An 18,177-nucleotide genomic window follows, 5' to 3' on the forward strand; every position below is an offset into this window, starting at 1 on the left:
CCTGCAGCGCGAGCTCCAAGGCATGCAGGAAAAGTACAGAATGGTGAAGGCAGAGTTGGAACAAACATTGGTCCAAAATAAAGACCTCCTTCAAGAGAAAGAGCAACAGAAAGAAAGACTGCCAGAAGAAAAGTGCATTATCAAGGACTTTGAGAGTAAAAATCAAAAGTTGCAAGGATTCTGTGATGAACTGAAGGTCAAAACAAGTGAGCTGGAGGGAGAAAAGGAAAGACTAGAAAAACGATGCTCACACATGCAGAAAAAGATTGATCACATGGCCAAAAACAACTCAGAGCTCATTAAGGGGATATTGTTGGAATTCAACAACTTGAAGCGGGAAAACACAGAAATGCAGGCCCAAAAGCAAAAACAAGACAAAACGCATGAGGACCTGCAGTGTACGCTCCGCGATATCCAGAAAAGAAATGAGCAGCTAGAAGGCCTGCACAAAGAAGATCAAGTGAGAAATGCAGACCTGCAGAAGGCAAAGCTGACACAGGAGGCAACATCCAAAGACCTCAAAGAAAAGCTTGAAGAAACACAAGCAACATTAGAACAGGTGGAACAAACATGCAAGAAACTTGAGAGGCAAAACACAGAAACCATCGATGAGTTGAGAACCCTCATCCTGGACAAAAAGGCGCTCGTGGAAAAGTCCATGAAAAAGAAGAAAAGATTCTTCAGCTTTTTCCGGTAGAGGGACAATACTGCTTCTTCAACTGATGTAGCCTCGTCTTGCTCCACCTCTGTTCACCCCCCAACCAGTCCCGGCAGTTGACTGCCCCCTCCTGAGCCTGGTTCTGCCGGAGGTTTCTGCCCGTTTTAAGGCAGTTTTTCCTCCCCACTGTCGCCTAGTGCTTGCTCAGAGGGGATTGTTGGGGTTTTCTCTCCTCTACCTTGTTTCGTTATTTACTTGTTAACTTTTTGCTCTTACTTCATTTAACCTTGTTTCGTTATTTACTTGTTAACTTTTTGAACTTACTTCGTTTTACCTTGTTTCGTTATTTACTTGCTTGTTTAACTTTTTTTCAACTTATCTAACAAAATAAAACAGTTGAATTTATCCTTTGAGTATTGTTCATCTATTCTTTACAGAGTTTTTCCAAAACACTTTCAAACATTCAGATCTGTCTTTCATTTTCTTCTTGAAACCTCATGAACGGTGAACTAAAAACTCTGGAACATGGTTTGAAACACTGAAATTGTTTCAGCTGAAACTGGCAAAGTCATACGTGCGTGTGTGAGTGTCACAGGTGATATGGTGTCACTAGTCCGGTCATCATGTTTAGGCTCATTCACTCCAGAATTATTTAGGCCAAGTCTTTAAAACAGTGTCACTGCACACACATTTCAATCACACAAATGCAGGATTAATTATTTGCGGTATTTTATCTGATTTATTATGAGAATGTCACGCCTGATCATTTGCACCCACAACATCAAAAATGGGGGCAAAAGGGAGGAGACCACGTTTAATCGATTATAACACGAGGTCAGAAATATAAGTGCTGACATGAGTAGTGTCCACAGAAACCTCTGAATCTCAGCTAAAAACTCATGTAAACCATGTCTACAAACACCAAACAAAGCAAAGACACCAGACAGTTAAAAGAGCAGTTACGTCACCATGAATCTGTGGACAGGTAATATCCATATTTTGATTTATGATTTTCTGGAGTTAAATGTGAACCGAAGCATATTTTCAAACGTGTTATATGCTATAAAATACTTTTAAAAATTAGGTGAGGGAAATAAAAAATCATTTTTTCTATGTTTGAGTCACAGTAACTTTGACATAGTAACATCTGCAGTAATATTTACAGCTCTGATGACATCTCACCAGTGTTAGCTTTATTTTGACACCAAGACTGTTTACACAGAGTTTGTAATTGCAGAGAAATACATTTATTTTGGTCATTTCCTTTTCAAGCAGGAAGCTCACCCTTCTTGGTATACCCTTTAGATGAATACAGAGTTTTTAATTAAATACATATTCTTTAAATAATGTTCCCTTTTAGAAAAAGTAGGATAATTAAAAAAAAACAAAACATTTATTATAGCTCTGTCACGTAGAAAAAAACCTGTCTTTTTTCTGTGGTCTGTTATATAACATTAGGGGTGTTCGTGGCAATTAACTTTTTAATCGACTAAGCGGGTCAAGTAAGAAACACTTAAATATTAAGTTACATTTGAAAACTGTTTAAAAAAAAACATATCCCCATTCCACATTCCAAAATGTCATGTGACAATCTGATTGGCTTAGGAGTGATGATGTCACAAGGATGTCACAAGGATGTCACAAGGATGTCACAAGGATCCTTTGAAGTTTTTCTATAAATAGGGGTGAGGAACAGCAATTTTCAGTTCGTTTCTTCGCAGCCTTTGTGTTTGCAGCCTTCAAACGTTCACTACAGAAAAATTTGGAAACCTCTCAGAGTCATCGGATACAAACGCCAACATGTATCCAAGATTACGGCAACCAAGACAAAAAGATTTTGCCGCCTCTCCTTCCACGCGTGGCCGGCCAATTTCTCCAAATGGCCTCTTATCCATCCAAAGGGCATTACAGGAGAGTAGGAATGAAAATAACCATCTCCAGAACAAAATTCGACAAATTGAAGAAGAAAAACGTCACCTGGAGAAGAAGTGCTTACAGATGGAAGCACAAAACAAACACCTGGATGAAACACTACAGCGCCAGCCCGACATCAACATTATTAATGAGGGCTGGGGGATCAAGTTTGCTCAAGCCAGAGAGCAGATTGTATCCCTCATCAAAGAAAACAAGAAAAAGAGCGCTGAAGTTAAAGAAATGTCCGAGCAGCTTCAAGGCAGGAAAGCGACGATTGATAAAATGGAGTGGGATCTGCAATACATGGACCAAATGAATCACCTGCTCCAAAGAAAGCTTGATGAAGCTGAAGAAAAAAATAAAGAAGTCCTCCAACAGAAGGAACAACAGGACACAAAGCAAAAAGACCTGCAGCGCGAGCTCCAAGGCATGCAGGAAAAGTACAGAATGGTGAAGGCAGAGTTGGAACAAACATTGGTCCAAAATAAAGACCTCCTTCAAGAGAAAGAGCAACAGAAAGAAAGACTGCCAGAAGAAAAGTGCATTATCAAGGACTTTGAGAGTAAAAATCAAAAGTTGCAAGGATTCTGTGATGAACTGAAGGTCAAAACAAGTGAGCTGGAGGGAGAAAAGGAAAGACTAGAAAAACGATGCTCACACATGCAGAAAAAGATTGATCACATGGCCAAAAACAACTCAGAGCTCATTAAGGGGATATTGTTGGAATTCAACAACTTGAAGCGGGAAAACACAGAAATGCAGGCCCAAAAGCAAAAACAAGACAAAACGCATGAGGACCTGCAGTGTACGCTCCGCGATATCCAGAAAAGAAATGAGCAGCTAGAAGGCCTGCACAAAGAAGATCAAGTGAGAAATGCAGACCTGCAGAAGGCAAAGCTGACACAGGAGGCAACATCCAAAGACCTCAAAGAAAAGCTTGAAGAAACACAAGCAACATTAGAACAGGTGGAACAAACATGCAAGAAACTTGAGAGGCAAAACACAGAAACCATCGATGAGTTGAGAACCCTCATCCTGGACAAAAAGGCGCTCGTGGAAAAGTCCATGAAAAAGAAGAAAAGATTCTTCAGCTTTTTCCGGTAGAGGGACAATACTGCTTCTTCAACTGATGTAGCCTCGTCTTGCTCCACCTCTGTTCACCCCCCAACCAGTCCCGGCAGTTGACTGCCCCCTCCTGAGCCTGGTTCTGCCGGAGGTTTCTGCCCGTTTAAAGGCAGTTTTTCCTCCCCACTGTCGCCTAGTGCTTGCTCAGAGGGGATTGTTGGGGTTTTCTCTCCTCTACCTTGTTTCTTTATTTACTTGTTAACTTTTTGCTCTTACCTCATTTAACCTTGTTTCGTTATTTACTTGTTAACTTTTTGCTCTTACTTCGTTTTACCTTGTTTCTTTATTTACTTGCTTGTTTAACTTTTTTTCAACTTATCTAACAAAATAAAACAGTTGAATTTATCCTTTGAGTATTGTTCATCTATTCTTTACAGAGTTTTTCCAAAACACTTTCAAACATTCAGATCTGTCTTTCATTTTCTTCTTGAAACCTCATGAACGGTGAACTAAAAACTCTGGAACATGGTTTGAAACACTGAAATTGTTTCAGCTGAAACTGGCAAAGTCATACGTGCGTGTGTGAGTGTCACAGGTGATATGGTGTCACTAGTCCGGTCATCATGTTTAGGCTCATTCACTCCAGAATTATTTAGGCCAAATCTTTAAAACAGTGTCACTGCACACACATTTCAATCACACAAATGCAGGATTAATTCTTTGCAGTATTTTATCTGATTTATTATGAGAATGTCACGCCTGATCATTTGCACCCACAACATCAAAAATGGGGGCAAAAGGGAGGAGACCACGTTTAATCGATTATAACACGAGGTCAGAAATATAAGTGCTGACATGAGTAGTGTCCACAGAAACCTCTGAATCTCAGCTAAAAACCCATGTAAACCATGTCTACAAACACCAAACAAAGCAAAGACACCAGACAGTTAAAAGAGCAGTTACGTCACCATGAATCTGTGGACAGGTAATATCCATATTTTGATTTATGATTTTCTGGAGTTAAATGTGAACCGAAGCATATTTTCAAACGTGTTATATGCTATAAAATACTTTTAAAAATTAGGTGAGGGAAATAAAAAATCATTTTTTCTATGTTTGAGTCACAGTAACTTTGACATAGTAACATCTGCAGTAATATTTACAGCTCTGATGACATCTCACCAGTGTTAGCTTTATTTTGACACCAAGACTGTTTACAGGTTCTCAGTCATCAAGGTCACGGCAGTACAAAGAGCTTGGAAAGAAAGAGACTGGACTTCTCTAAGTTTCTTTTTCCTTTCCAAGCTCCTTATACTCATGAAAATGATAAATGCCGTACTGTTCAGCTAAAGCTGCATATTCTGCACTTTAAGCCCACGTTCATTATATAACTTTATGCGCTACATATTTTATTTTTAGCTTACTATAAATCTATATTTAAAGATAAACATTGCAAGTGCAAATCCTGGTATTGGAGTAAAACATGTGTACAGACAAACTAGGACTAGATCAAACAAAATCAGGGCAAATAGCTGTGTGAATGTGTTGAATATCTGGGTCAACCAGTTTGACAGAAATGGGGGAAAAATGAATTCCAGGTTGAAAATAAACCAAAGTTTATTCCAGCATTAACCAGCCTGCGTCATCAGCTATGAGGCCCACTGTAACCCCACTGTGACATTCAGTGCTGAGAACTGGCTATAATTAGTCAAGTAGCTACGTTAGCAAATGTTAGCTGACACCTCACATAGTGTAGTGAAGAAACTTGGCATCTACATATTAGCATTAGCTGCTGGAGTCCAGGGAGTAGAGTTCCAGGTGTTAGGTTGTTGACACCTATACAAGCACCCACTGACCCACTGCAATGTGCGGACACTGGCGCGCACACACACTGGTGCGCACACACAAACAGGAGCCATGCTGCCCCTCTAACACTCACTCACCTCTACAGTATGTATATATAGCAGGAATTAGGAGTGTAATTAGCAAGGTTTTACACAAAATTAGTGTTCTAACAGATTGTCGAGGCGCCTATAGCGTCCTCGGGAGATGTTAAATTTACAAGCTGTTGAAAGAATTAGATGGACACACACACACATGCACACACACTCATATTTTAAAGAGCAGTCTGATAAATGCAGCAGATGTCTTACAACTTTAGTTTTGATTTTATACATTTTGTATTAAGATCACAGCAGCATCTGAAATATAGTCTAACACAATGAAACACTTTATTATTGTGCTTAAAAAAAGTCAAATGTCAATGGCCTGGTGTTTTATTCTGCAATGTAACTTCATGTGAAACTAAAAGCACACTCCACCATTCAGTAGAACCACCTTTCGTAGTAGTAACTTGAAGTATAATTTTCATGAACTTATTAAATCATCTCATTGTTGTGGATGAATTTCGGCCATGTCTTCTTTACAGTGTCGGTAGATTGAGGTTTGTAGGTGTGTCCTACCTTTCCGCCCTGTTTCTGCTCCCATCCCGATTTTTAGATTTGTTGCTGTCATCAACGTAAAAGCAAAAACAACAACAATGAGCTAACATTTTTCATTAAATAGTAAAATGTCTCAGATTTCTGTGTTGTAAAGTATGGCTTAATGAGATTTGCAAATAACTGTTCATCCAATTATTTATTTACGTAGCAGATCCCAGTGCCGATCCAGCTTCAGCAGAGGAACGAATCAACCTCGAGGCATCAGTGCTGGAGAAAAGACTGAGCATGTTGTCTCAGTGCAGCTTAGCAAGCAGCACAGGTACGTTATTTTGTAAAGTTCACCTGAACTTATACAGCCAACACATAACTCTTTTCATAATGTTTCATAAGGAAAAATTGCATCATCTGAGGACCTTCAGATGTTTCTGTGAACTATGAATCTCTTTCACGTCGTTGCTCCGTGCATATTTGGACCGCTGACCTGACCACACAGTCGTTTAATCACTGCTCTATATTCATGCTGCTATTTCGGGATTTTCATCGTAATTATGTGTGTACATATGTGAATGTCAGTATAGTCAGAGCAGATGATTCATGTCTGCTGAGAGTTAGTGAAATAAATATTTCCTTTTCCTGCCCGCACTGATTAGCAGCACCTGTTAATGACCTGTACTGTAATTAATGAGCAGATGATTGAACACTGACTTCACAGAGTTGTAATAATTTGCCCACAGCACCAAGTTAAAGGTGTGATTTATATATTATTGATTAAACATCACTATCTGCAGTTTAACTTGGCGTTTGGTGCTTACAAACTGATTTATTTCAGTGTGTGTGTCTCACTTATTACTCATTACAGTCAATTACCTTTCTCTCCCTCTTCAGCCTCCTCTTACAGCTGCAGTACATCTGTTGCTGGAGACGACCACAGCAGTATTTCCAGCTCTTCCTCCAGTCAATCAGATGCGAGCTATGGAAGCAGACTTCCAGTGTGGGCGGAGCCATTAGGCAGACTGCACCTCTCCAGTGAGACAGCTTCAAGCTCTTCCACGCTGAAAGCACTGGCCAGTTCAGATGACCGGCTTTATTCTGCTGTTTTGGGAGGCTCCAGGAGCCATCCCTCCTCCACCCACATCCATCCTCGCGGTCTCCATGACAGCGGGCGGCAGAGTTCATTAGACAGTGGGATTGGGATAGCAACAGGCAGCCACTCTTCTTACTCAGGGAGCTATTCCTCATGTACGGGGAGTCTGGACATGGCCAGCGGGGGAGTAGGGGAGGAATTTGGCTCGGTGGCCAGCCTTCCTCCTGCTCCTTCTTTTCCTTCCTCACCTCCTTCTGCACCACCCCCAACTCCTCCTTCTTCTCCTTTTCAACCCATGCTTATCCCAGAGGGCAACACAGCCTCCTTTTCCTGCTCCTCCAGATCTGCATCTCGTACATCTCGAAGGCATAGTGAAGAATACCGGATTCCCAGTCTGCTTAGACTGTGGTATGATACCCCCAGGAGTCTGCTCCGAGCTCAACCTCAAAAGAAGCCATCGTCCCACGGAGCCCAGTCTGAGCTCAGCAAAGACAATAAGAGCAGTGGAGATGGAGGTGATGGTCAGGGACAAGGAGGAGTGATGGCTCAGCGTCAAGCCATGATGCAGCGCTCACACTCCTGGGGTAGCGAGAGGGCGCCCTCTGTGGACAGTGAGGGGAGGGCCACACCCAGACCCTTGTTGGTCCCTGGAGGCTTGTTTAATGCAGAAAAGCAGGTACAGGGAGGGTCACAGTGTTTCACTCCCTCATTCTCTTCTCTCTGCTGTTTCCATAAAGAAACAAAACAAATGAAATACTAATAATTAGTAATCATTAAGTTAATCACTCTTGCTAATCATGCTATACTTTGCCCCCACTAATGCAAATCTCCATAACGCACTAAATAAACCCACTATGGCGTATTTCTATTCTTATGCTATTAAAAGAGATCTTATGTAACTCTCCTGTGTAAATAGGCAAGAACGTGCTCCCAAGTAGAGTTTGGAAGTTATGGGAATAGGAAAGAGAACAAGATGACTACAAGTGATATTCCTGAAAATCTGGGACCTGTTGTCAAAAATATTTAGCTCTACTAGAGTTGAGGTACCTCAGTGAAATTAATAGAAAATAAATCATTCCCTGTCTAATAAAAGAAAACCTTCTGTGTTCAAACCCCTATTTGTGTGAAAGTACTGAAACATTATTATAAATTTGCATTTAAAGAAGTATAGTCAATCATTTTGCAGAATAAGACCTTGAGTTACTAAAATACAACACAAAAATATCACTCGCCAGATCTTTTCCTGCTTTCAAAGAGACATTTTAATGTCATCATGTCTGGAAAACATATAAACAATTTCATCATGTAGTTTTTTTTTAAAATTTCAGCTTCATTTGTATTTTTATTTATCTTTCAACGGTAAAAGAATCCTCAGAAAACTTCCTGGATCAACATCAAGTAAAGGTGAATCAAATCTGTCTGTAACTTAAAAAACAGACAAATCAACCACCTTAGTGCAGCGAATGAGCCTGAATCACATCCCTCAAAGGTTCAAAAACACCGGTTTTATTAATAAAATCTATAATGTTCTATTTTATGTTCTTTAATTAAAATAAAAATAAACCACAGCTGTTAATGCTGTGATATATATGCAACATCTGCAGAAAAAAGTTAAACTATTGTATTTACATCCACCTATCAATAATTCTATGTAGACCGAATACTCCAATTATCTATTTAGTATTTTTTCTCTTTAATGTCAGAAATTCTGTTGCTAGTAAAATCAAGAGGAAAAATATTTAAGAGTTTGGGTTAAAACAGAAACTTGCAGTGGAAGTTAGTTGAAAGTGGAACACCAACACCTGCTAAAATATACCCTTAAACAGTAATTTGGTGACGTTTTTAGTGGGTTTTCTTTTTAAATTAATAGCACCAGAGATCTCAACTTAAGTCTATTTTAATAAGTCTATGGTCTATTTTCCTAAAGCACTTTTCCTCTGTTTGCCCTCTGCTTCACAGTATTACATAACCCTGCAGTGTTTGCAACTGATGCAGCAGCACTTCAAGCAGCAATTATCTGGCCTTTTCACATAGACACCACTACTTGCTTTGGAACTAATGACTAACTTGGGTGGCTGCTTTTGTAATTGTGATTTACAGTACAGTCAATGCTTTAAAGGATCATTAGGAAGCTGAAAAAACTGTGGAGGGGAGAAAAAAATCTGCCAGAGGAGCAGAAAAGTAGGAAGAATGAATTTCTCTATAAAATATTCTGTTCTGTGATTCAAGCTGAGGCGCTCTAGCATTGCAAACCCTTATCGATGTATCACAGGGCTTTAGGGACAAAACTTTTTTCCTTTCATTTGTTTTAAAATGTGATTTCTTTTTCACTTCATTCTGTTCTACAGTGCGGTGCTTTTCTGCACTCGCAGCATGCTTCCTGTGTCTCTTCCATATGGGCAGTTTAGGGTCCAGATGATTTTAGATGCCTTTGGCCTGAAAACCACAGGGTGAGGAACCATGGTGAGAAGACTTAGACACAGGCAGAAGTATGTGTGAACCAAAGCCAGGTTCTTCTCACTGTGAGGTGACAGTTCCACCCGCTGAGCCACTCAATCGCCTATATAGGAAAACAAAATCAGTGTGGGTGTCTGTCGCACACCTGTCTCGAGCTGGCGTTGTTTTTGATTTTCATACTTTTGTCTGAAACCTCAAATGCTCTCAGAAGAGACTTTCCCACATTGTGTGTAATTAATTTTTTGATGGGTTGTGAAAAGCGCTTCCCCCTTGTAACAGGCAAATTATCATCAGAACAGGAGAGGAAACAGCATGTCTTGTGATTTCTGACAGGTTGTGTAGGAGTGTGTGTGTGTTCATTATACAGCGTGCATGCTGCAGAGAGTGAGAGGGAGCAAAGGGGACTGAAAAAGTTAATAAGTAGTGATGAAACTGGCTGAAATCCTCAGAGAGGAGAATCCCACTGTGTGAAACACAAATGAGTTTTCCTTATTTTCATTCCTCAAGAGTTGGTGGTTCAGTGTACCAGAAACTCAGTGTCCTTCATGTTTGGTAATGGTTAGAATACCTAAATTCTAGGGGTGCAACGATACTCGTATCGATATTGAACCGTTCGATACAGTGCTTTCGGTTCGGTACGCATATGTATCGAACAATACAAAATTTGTAATTTATTTTATCAACTTTCCTTCTGACGATGCTGTCTGTGTTGAGCGCTCAGTGGATCTGCGTTCGACTACTCCGCCTAGGCTGCACTGTCGAGTGCAGATCCACTGAGCGTTCAGCGCAGATCCACTGAGCGTTCAACACAGACAGCATCGTCAGAAGGAAGAGCGCAGGGCAAGCTAGCGAGACAGAAGTTAAGCTCTCCTTGCAACATGGCAAATTGAACCTCCCCCACCCTCATTCAGATCTGGCGTTTGGAATTATTTTGGTTTTCATGTGACATATGACCCTGAAGGTAAGCGCGTCATGGACTAAAGTAAAACAGTATGTTGGATGTGCCACGCAATGCTCAATTACATGGGTGGGAACTAGTGTGTTAGCGCAGTTAGCTCGTTAACGTGTTGGCCGTCTAGCCCCATGCAGGGGTAGCTCGTTAACGGAGATTTGCCGTGTTGTGGCGTTAACGTCATTTCAACGAGATTAACGCTGACAGCACTAGTGGGAACACAACGAATATGACTGCACATTTACGCTGACATCATCCTAGTGCAAAGACAAGTGGAAGCATGCATGCTACAAACTTTACCCGAGTCATTTAGACAGCCGTTAGCACATGATTCTCCTTATGGGGACCTGATATGTTTAATATTGTGGCGAGCTCAGACAAGGTGGAGACGGAGGTGTCGTTTGGTCTTGCTTCCCGTGAGCTAGCCAGGGAGCACAGCCGTTTATTGACATCTGCAGAAGAACACTGCCGCTAGCTAACTGCTCAGCGCGGCAACAACAACAACAACAACAACAACACACAGGGGCCCTCTGACCCCGGAAGGACACACCGTCGCAGCGAGAGGGCGTCACCTGTCACTATGGCAACATAAACAAAACATAACTGTACAAACAGAACCCCGAACAGCCCTGACCCGCTACAATATGCTGCTGAGAATATAGCCCAGAAGAAGCGTATAGTATATCTTTTATTTTGGAAAGAGCCATTTCTCTGTAATAAACTCTCTTTTCCAAAGATGAGTGATTCCTCAATCAGATACAGGTGTTACCGCGCCAGATCCGCGGCCCCGAACCGTAGTAAGGAAACCTCTGGCAGTTACTTGAAGGTTCCGTAACTGACTCGTAGCCGGCAACAGCTTACTATACAGGTCAACTCCGCTAGCAAAAAGATCGAAGGAGGCGTAGGAAACTGCTTCACCGAACTTTATTTCTTCTCTAAGGCACGAACACCGCGTACAGTGGGCTGAAACGGTTTACTCACAGCGAGCATCGCCGACACAACTCTGGCTGTCAAGGGAGTTATTATATTCCTTTTATTTATTTTATTTTCGTCTCTTCTGTAGCTAACCGTTACTTTTTCCCCTTCTCCGCTCTCTCTCTTCACACACACACCAGGCAGTCCCGCTACACACATCCCGAATACATTTCCCATCAGGCTTCATCCTTAAAGGGCCATGCCTGTAACACAGGGCTTGCAAAATCGCTAGCCCGACGTCCCAGGGCTAGCGATTTTTCCAGTCGGGCTACCAAAATCTATCTCTGCCCTGCCCGTCGGGCTATTGTAGGAAGGAAAAATATATGTCAATGCTTTTGCATTCTTTCGGAAATGTAGCTGGGTAATTATGTCATTGGCATCAGTGAGCCACTGTCAATATGTGACATATTGAAATCGCGTTTGAATTTGCACTTGTTTTTTGCTTTCACTTTGCAAATGTCCAGGTGCCTTCTTTTGGCGCACCGGCCGGTCACGACCGGCGGGGGAAAAGTCACCCGGGTCAGAACATGGGGTGCCACCATCATCCCACTTCTGACACCAATGTGGCGAGCTCAGACAACGAGGAGACGGAGGTGTCGTTTGGTCTTGCTTCCCGTGAGCTAGCCAGGGAGCACAGCCGTTTATTGACATCTGCAGAAGAACACTGCCGCTAGCTAACTGCTCAGCGTGGCAACCGCACAGCAACAACAACAACAACAACACACAGGGCGCCCTCTGACCCCGGAAGGACACACCGTCGCAGCGAGAGGGCGTCACCCGTCACTATGGCAACATAAACAAAACATAACTGTACAAACAGAACCCCGAACAGCCCTGACCCGCTACAATATGCTGCTGAGAATATAGCCCAGAAGAAGCGTATAGTATAGCTTTTATTTTGGAAAGAGCCATTTCTCTGTAATAAACTCTCTTTTCCAAAGATGAGTGATTCCTCAATCAGATATATATATATATTTTTAATTACTTTTGTTTCAGCAACATTAAATTTAAAAACTGTACTTTTGAGTTAAAATATATATTTATAATTTTAATAAATGACAAATTAAAAAGGCATGAACATTTTTTTTGTATCGAAAAAATATCGAACCGTGACACCAAAGTATCGAACCGAACCGAACCGTGAATTTTGTGTATCGTTGCACCCCTACTAAATTCACGTGTACCATCATGTCTGTTGAGACAGACTGTATGATGGATAATATCTGTGAAACTCCAGCCTGCTGTGTTATTAGCTGCTGAGGAGAGGAGTCTGAGCCAGCTATCCTTTAGTCTGCCTCTAAAGATGTCAGCTCTAACCTCTCATCTCTGCAGCTTTTTTTCCTCTTCACCTCTTGTTCTCTGTTCCCCCTTTTCCTAAGAGTTTCTCCAAACCAGTTTATTTTCAAGCCTCTTTGGCTATAGCTATTTTGCCTCCCTCCTCTGCATCCCCTTTCTCTGTACCTTAAAATCATGCCTTTTTCCTGAATTTTGCAGTAAAAGCAATTAACCGAGCCTTGACAGTATGTCCTCTTATCTCCCACCCAGTGCAGTCATGGTTTAGACAACTACATTACACAAGAGCAGTGGCGGTCAGTGAGGAACACAAGCTACACGCAGGTAAGATTGCATCTGCCCATTTTGGCTTGTGCAGGGCAGGAGCCATAAAATTACTTTTGTAAGATTAAAGCAGGTCTTCAGCTGCAAGAATACTCTGCCCTTTGGAATTAGAAGGGTTTCTGCACTGATTATCTCTAATGATTGCATCTTCAGTCACAATGTTAGAAAAAACAAACAAACAAACCCCAAATATGTATAAAAGCCAGGGGGAGTAGAGCTATTACCATTTAGTCAGCTGTGATAAAATAAAGAGGTTCACCTCACACAGATGTTGCTCCCAACACAAGCGTATTGTTTTTTTTGTTTTGTTTTTATGCTATAGAATTAGATTTACTATAGAAAATTCAAATTCTGCTCGGAAACACACACTGTAAGTAATAAATATTGTTAGTGGAAATGGCAGACATTCGGTCTTCTGTTCATGTATTTAAACAAGCATCCTGCAGTGACTGTTTTGACCTTTCCAAAAAGCAAAGTGGTCATTAAAATTCAAATAAACTAATAACACTCAGACAGTTGTATTTTAAGGTCTTTAGAGACTTGCACAGTGATCAGACGGGTATTTGGACCATTTCTCTGGTCTCATAAATAGATCTTGGATGTCTAACCTGAACGACTCTATCCACGTCATGCCACAGCATCGATTGGGTTAAGGTCACGATTCCTTGACTTGGCGATTCACAAGCATTCATTTTATTCTTTTTCAACCTTTCATAGTTACAGTAATTGGTTTAATTGTTATGTGAATTACTGGCCTGAGGTACCAAAGCAGTCCCAAACAATATATATGTTGTAATCTACAGATGTGAGGGCTATAGGTCTGTAGTCCATGAGTCTGTCTATATCAGTCTTTTTGGGCATAGAAATGATAGCGGAGGCCTTCAGACAGGTGGGAACGGTGGCATGAGTCATGGAGAGTTTGAATAACCTGATGAGGATCCCTGCCAGTTGGTCCGCACAGGCTTTAACCACAGTCCCTGGGATGCTGTCCGGTCTTCCGGGATTCACCCCAGTCTCCTCCTGACCTCATGTTCCTGGAGGTACAAGGGGGATGTGCTGGGTGAAGGGGAGGTGGGGAGCAGGGTGAGTCGTGGAGGGGTGGTCTCAAACGAAGCAAAAAAGGTGTTGAGCTCCTCTGCAAGTTTGAGGCTGCTGTTAGATGCTTGTGCTGTTTCTACTCTTGATAGGATTGGCTGTCCACGATTACACGAAGAGCACGATGCTCAGTACTAAAGAACTCAAAGGTAAAAGCTCAAAGCGCCCACAGCAATCTCTTCACATTAAAGTCTCTGTGTATGTGTCCACTATAAAAGGAAAAAGGGAAAGTGTTAAAGGAAGGTCACTACAAACAAAATTACTGCTCTCTACATAAACATTTCAGTCTGATTCAACACTCCAAAACACTGACTGCTGAATGTCTTTTGAAATAACTTAATTTGAAAGAAAAAGGCAAAACACACCAAAATCCTAACTGTAAAGCATGGTGGCAGGGGCATCATGGCTTCGGCTGCCTCCGTACCTCAGGGGCTGGTCACATTGGGATTATGGAAGAAATTTAACAGAAAAGTGTCAAAGCTGTAGTTTATGACCTGAAGTGTGGGTAGCTTAGGTGATCTACAAGAAAACAACCCAAAGCAAAGAAATAAACCAAAAGGAATGAACTGTTATCAAATGGTCAAGCACTGGCAGGTACTGACCTTCATTTTAATGAGCTGTTCGGACATGACCCGAAGAGTGTTTTTAAATCAAGACATCCCAGAAATCTTTGTCCTGTTTAACCTGCTCATCATCATACAGGAAACAGCTGATACAGGCTGCTGCAGCTAAAAGAGGCTTAACGAGTCACCAAGTTAAGAGTTGACTTCTTCCATCTGGGCTGTAAATAATCACTACTTGTCTGAAATGAAGACAAAAATGCAACTGCTTGTTGGTTATTAGTCAAACTGAAAAACTTAAAACATCAAATTTTCATTAATATCTCTATACCTACACAACGTTTATGCTCGAAAAGGAGTAGAATGAAGTTTTAACTTTAACCCCCCTTTTTTCAAATTCCATTATTTACTAATCAATATTCAATACTTATCCCAATGAACCAAAGCAGATACCCTTAGGCAAGGTTATGGACATGGATTCAGAGAGATGCAGGTTCCGAATTCTGCTTGCAGTGTGTCTAAAAGATGTGTGCATAGTATGTGGATTGTAATGTAGTGTCCCTGCATATAAGCCTGTGGGGGTCACAAAAAGTTGGCAGGCAAACGAATTCTAGTCTACGCTGAGGCTATAGAACGCCTTTTAATATTGACGTCTCAGAGGAACAACAGTGGCTTTGAGCACAGTAGCCCCACCTGCTGTTCACACCTTCTATTTGCAAGCACCAGCCAAGCTTGAAGACAGGCTTTAAAGAGTGGTCTTAAAAGGGTCTTAAACATTGAAACGTCGCATTTCAAAGTGAATGAACTGAGAGGATGCATAAAAAGACAGTAGCAGAGCTGCTACTCTTGCAGAGTCCAAGAATCAGTGTATGGAGCTGATTATGGGCATACTAGGCCCCTTTAAGGCCATTAATAAGCATAATTGCATGGTACTTTAATACTCTGAATGGACGACAAAACGCAGCTTCGAATGTTTGTCTTTAAAACTGAGCTGTAAATTGAGACGTTTTTGATTCAATTCGAAAGCACTTTAAGGGAAATCTTTAAAATAATTGTTTGTGTCCCGTATGTTTTAGACTGACAGCTCTCCACTGATGCACCTGACACCTTCTGCAGATTCACAAGGTGTGTTTGTTAATGAAACTGTGTCCTTATTTCATTAGAAGCACTGCAAGATTCTTCCTCCATACAAAAACGTTCTTTCCCCAGAAATGTATTTATATTGTAAATATATGTTTGCAGTTTGCAAATGCAGTTCAGGAAACACAGGCTATATTAATCCAAGTACTGCACTGATGTACAGTTTTATTAATGTACTTTAGATGAGTACTTTTTTGCTTCCACTCCAGTACATTGTAATGAGAAATTATGTTTCAGTACATTTATTCAAAGGGAAAATTATCAGTTACTTTCACTTAAAAAGTGAGAGTTTAGCAAATATGAGTCACCGCTGAGACTGAGCTACCCAACTGAAAAGGCTGTTAAAAATGACCTTCACCTAAACTGGTGAAATAAATACATGCTGTCTATGGATCAGTAATAATAATTACATAATTTAACTACATCTGCTGGAAATATTAATAGATGTTTAGCTGATTAATGTTAAATAAGAACTTAAGGGACTGTTTTTTACATCATTACTTAATGTATACTGCATACTGAATGTTTGAGTCTAATCCTAGTGTCCTAAAAATGTGTTTCCAGACTCTCCTCTCTGTATCAGGGAGGAACGGCACGACAGCAGTGACATCAGTTCTAAGCTTGCAAGTCTGAAGAAACTGTTGCCATCTCTGCTCTTGCATGCCCCTCCACCACCTCCTGTCCCACCGAGCATGCACAGACCAACATCAGCTTGTGGTAAGAAAATTTGCAATAAATCAAAACATCTCATGTTTTCCTGGTGTAACAGTTTTGTTGTTGCTATACTGACTTCTAACTCTAAAATGAATTACATTTAACACTTTTTGTCCTGGAAACAACAGATTTAATTCCCCTGCTTTTGGTTTTCTCCTTCAGGCATGTTCAGGTTTTCTCACGAGGCTCCTCCGCCTGCATCCCAGGACTGCGGGCCTTGCAGTAACAGCAGTACTAATTATGTCAACATCCCCGTTAGCCCTCTGCTGTATAAAACTAGAGAGCTACTCTACACAGAGCTGGAGCTGCAGAAACCCAGCTCGGCTCCGGCCTCCAGTCCGCACAGTGCTGAGAGAGGTAACTCAGTGCAGCTCTGCAGACTCAGTAAGAACATTGCACCTCAAACAGTTTTAGATAACTATTTATCTTTTCCTGCTGCTACTTTCTTTTTTGGTTTTATATATGCCAAGTGAATAGCTTCAAATCCCATTTTGCGTGCAATATCTCCACTGTTATAATGCATGGCATGTTTGAGACGTTGTTAGAATATAGAATAGCAAGCAAAGCTGGGGCAAACAGCTATGAAACAGATGGTTGATTTGTTGATTATTCTCTGCATATCTATCATAACAATATGATAGGTATGATGGGGGTCACTGCACTTAGTGCTCTGATTACCACTGGGCTCTTCTTGAGCATCATTTAATGGTAAGCCACCACTATGGATGCCACAGGATGTCAGTTACTGCTTCTATCTGCCGGTTCATACTGGGCAGTATACTGTCCTTCCATGATGGTTATTTGGGGATCTTATGACACCAATATCCATCTTTGGCCAGCTTATTATCACAGGCAGGTGTTCATAGCCCCCTTGTTGTTGTACCCGGTATAAGGTACTAGGTTGCAGCTTTCACCCAAGCGGGTGGGGGTGATGATATTCTCCCCCCAACCTGTCGTCTTGGCTCCCCCTTGCCGTAGCATGTGTGTTGTACCTTCAATCTCTAGCCTTCTTTCGAATGTTGGAAAGCTGAGCTACTAGTTTTTCTCTTGCCCACCTTACTGGACCCAGACATCCCTTACTGGAATCAAACTTGTGACTCCCGCTCAAAAGGTCGTCTTACCACTACACTATCACGCTGCACACACACACACATACACATATATATGTATATATATATGTGTGTATATATATGCATGAAAATGTGTTCTTGGATCAGCTCACACTGTTAGGAAAAACCTGATAAATACGTTCAATAAATGAGGAGGTGCAATTCTTTTTTTTTTTTTTTATAGAAAACAGTCAATTTATTTCCCGGTGCTTCTGTGTAAACTAACTGAATTAACATAATCTGACGTATTTAGACTGTGAAAATGAAGCAATTTATTAGAGGGATGGAAAGCAATTTACATCAGTTAAAACCTAATAAAGCGAGAGCATTTCGATTACAGGTAATTTTATGGCTTTTTAATACACAGACGAAGTTAATGTGTTAAATGTGTATTTC

General features: G+C 41.1%; 1 protein-coding gene across 6 annotated transcripts in view; it reads left to right on the forward strand.

Annotated features, from left to right (window-relative positions):
* LOC120716868 (protein Dok-7-like) overlaps positions 1–18,177 on the forward strand; it is a 32,755-nt gene that overhangs the window by 12,212 nt on the left and 2,366 nt on the right. For 2 of the 6 annotated variants that reach the window (XM_040004547.1, XM_040004545.1), the window contains 6 exons: positions 6,290–6,397; positions 6,964–7,838; positions 13,092–13,163; positions 15,895–15,943; positions 16,523–16,675; positions 16,835–17,056. In XM_040004547.1, the coding sequence (XP_039860481.1) occupies positions 6,290–6,397; positions 6,964–7,838; positions 13,092–13,163; positions 15,895–15,943; positions 16,523–16,675; positions 16,835–17,056 (1,479 nt within the window). Of the gene's footprint in view, positions 1–6,286; positions 6,398–6,963; positions 7,839–13,091; positions 13,164–15,894; positions 15,944–16,522; positions 16,676–16,834; positions 17,057–18,177 lie in introns of all 6 variants that reach the window. The other 4 variants (XM_040004546.1, XM_040004544.1, XM_040004548.1 and 1 more) reach the window with 3 other exon arrangements.

The sequence above is a fragment of the Simochromis diagramma genome, unplaced genomic scaffold (assembly GCF_900408965.1).
Source record: "Simochromis diagramma unplaced genomic scaffold, fSimDia1.1 OVJJ01000487.1, whole genome shotgun sequence".
Taxonomy (NCBI): domain Eukaryota; kingdom Metazoa; phylum Chordata; class Actinopteri; order Cichliformes; family Cichlidae; genus Simochromis; species Simochromis diagramma.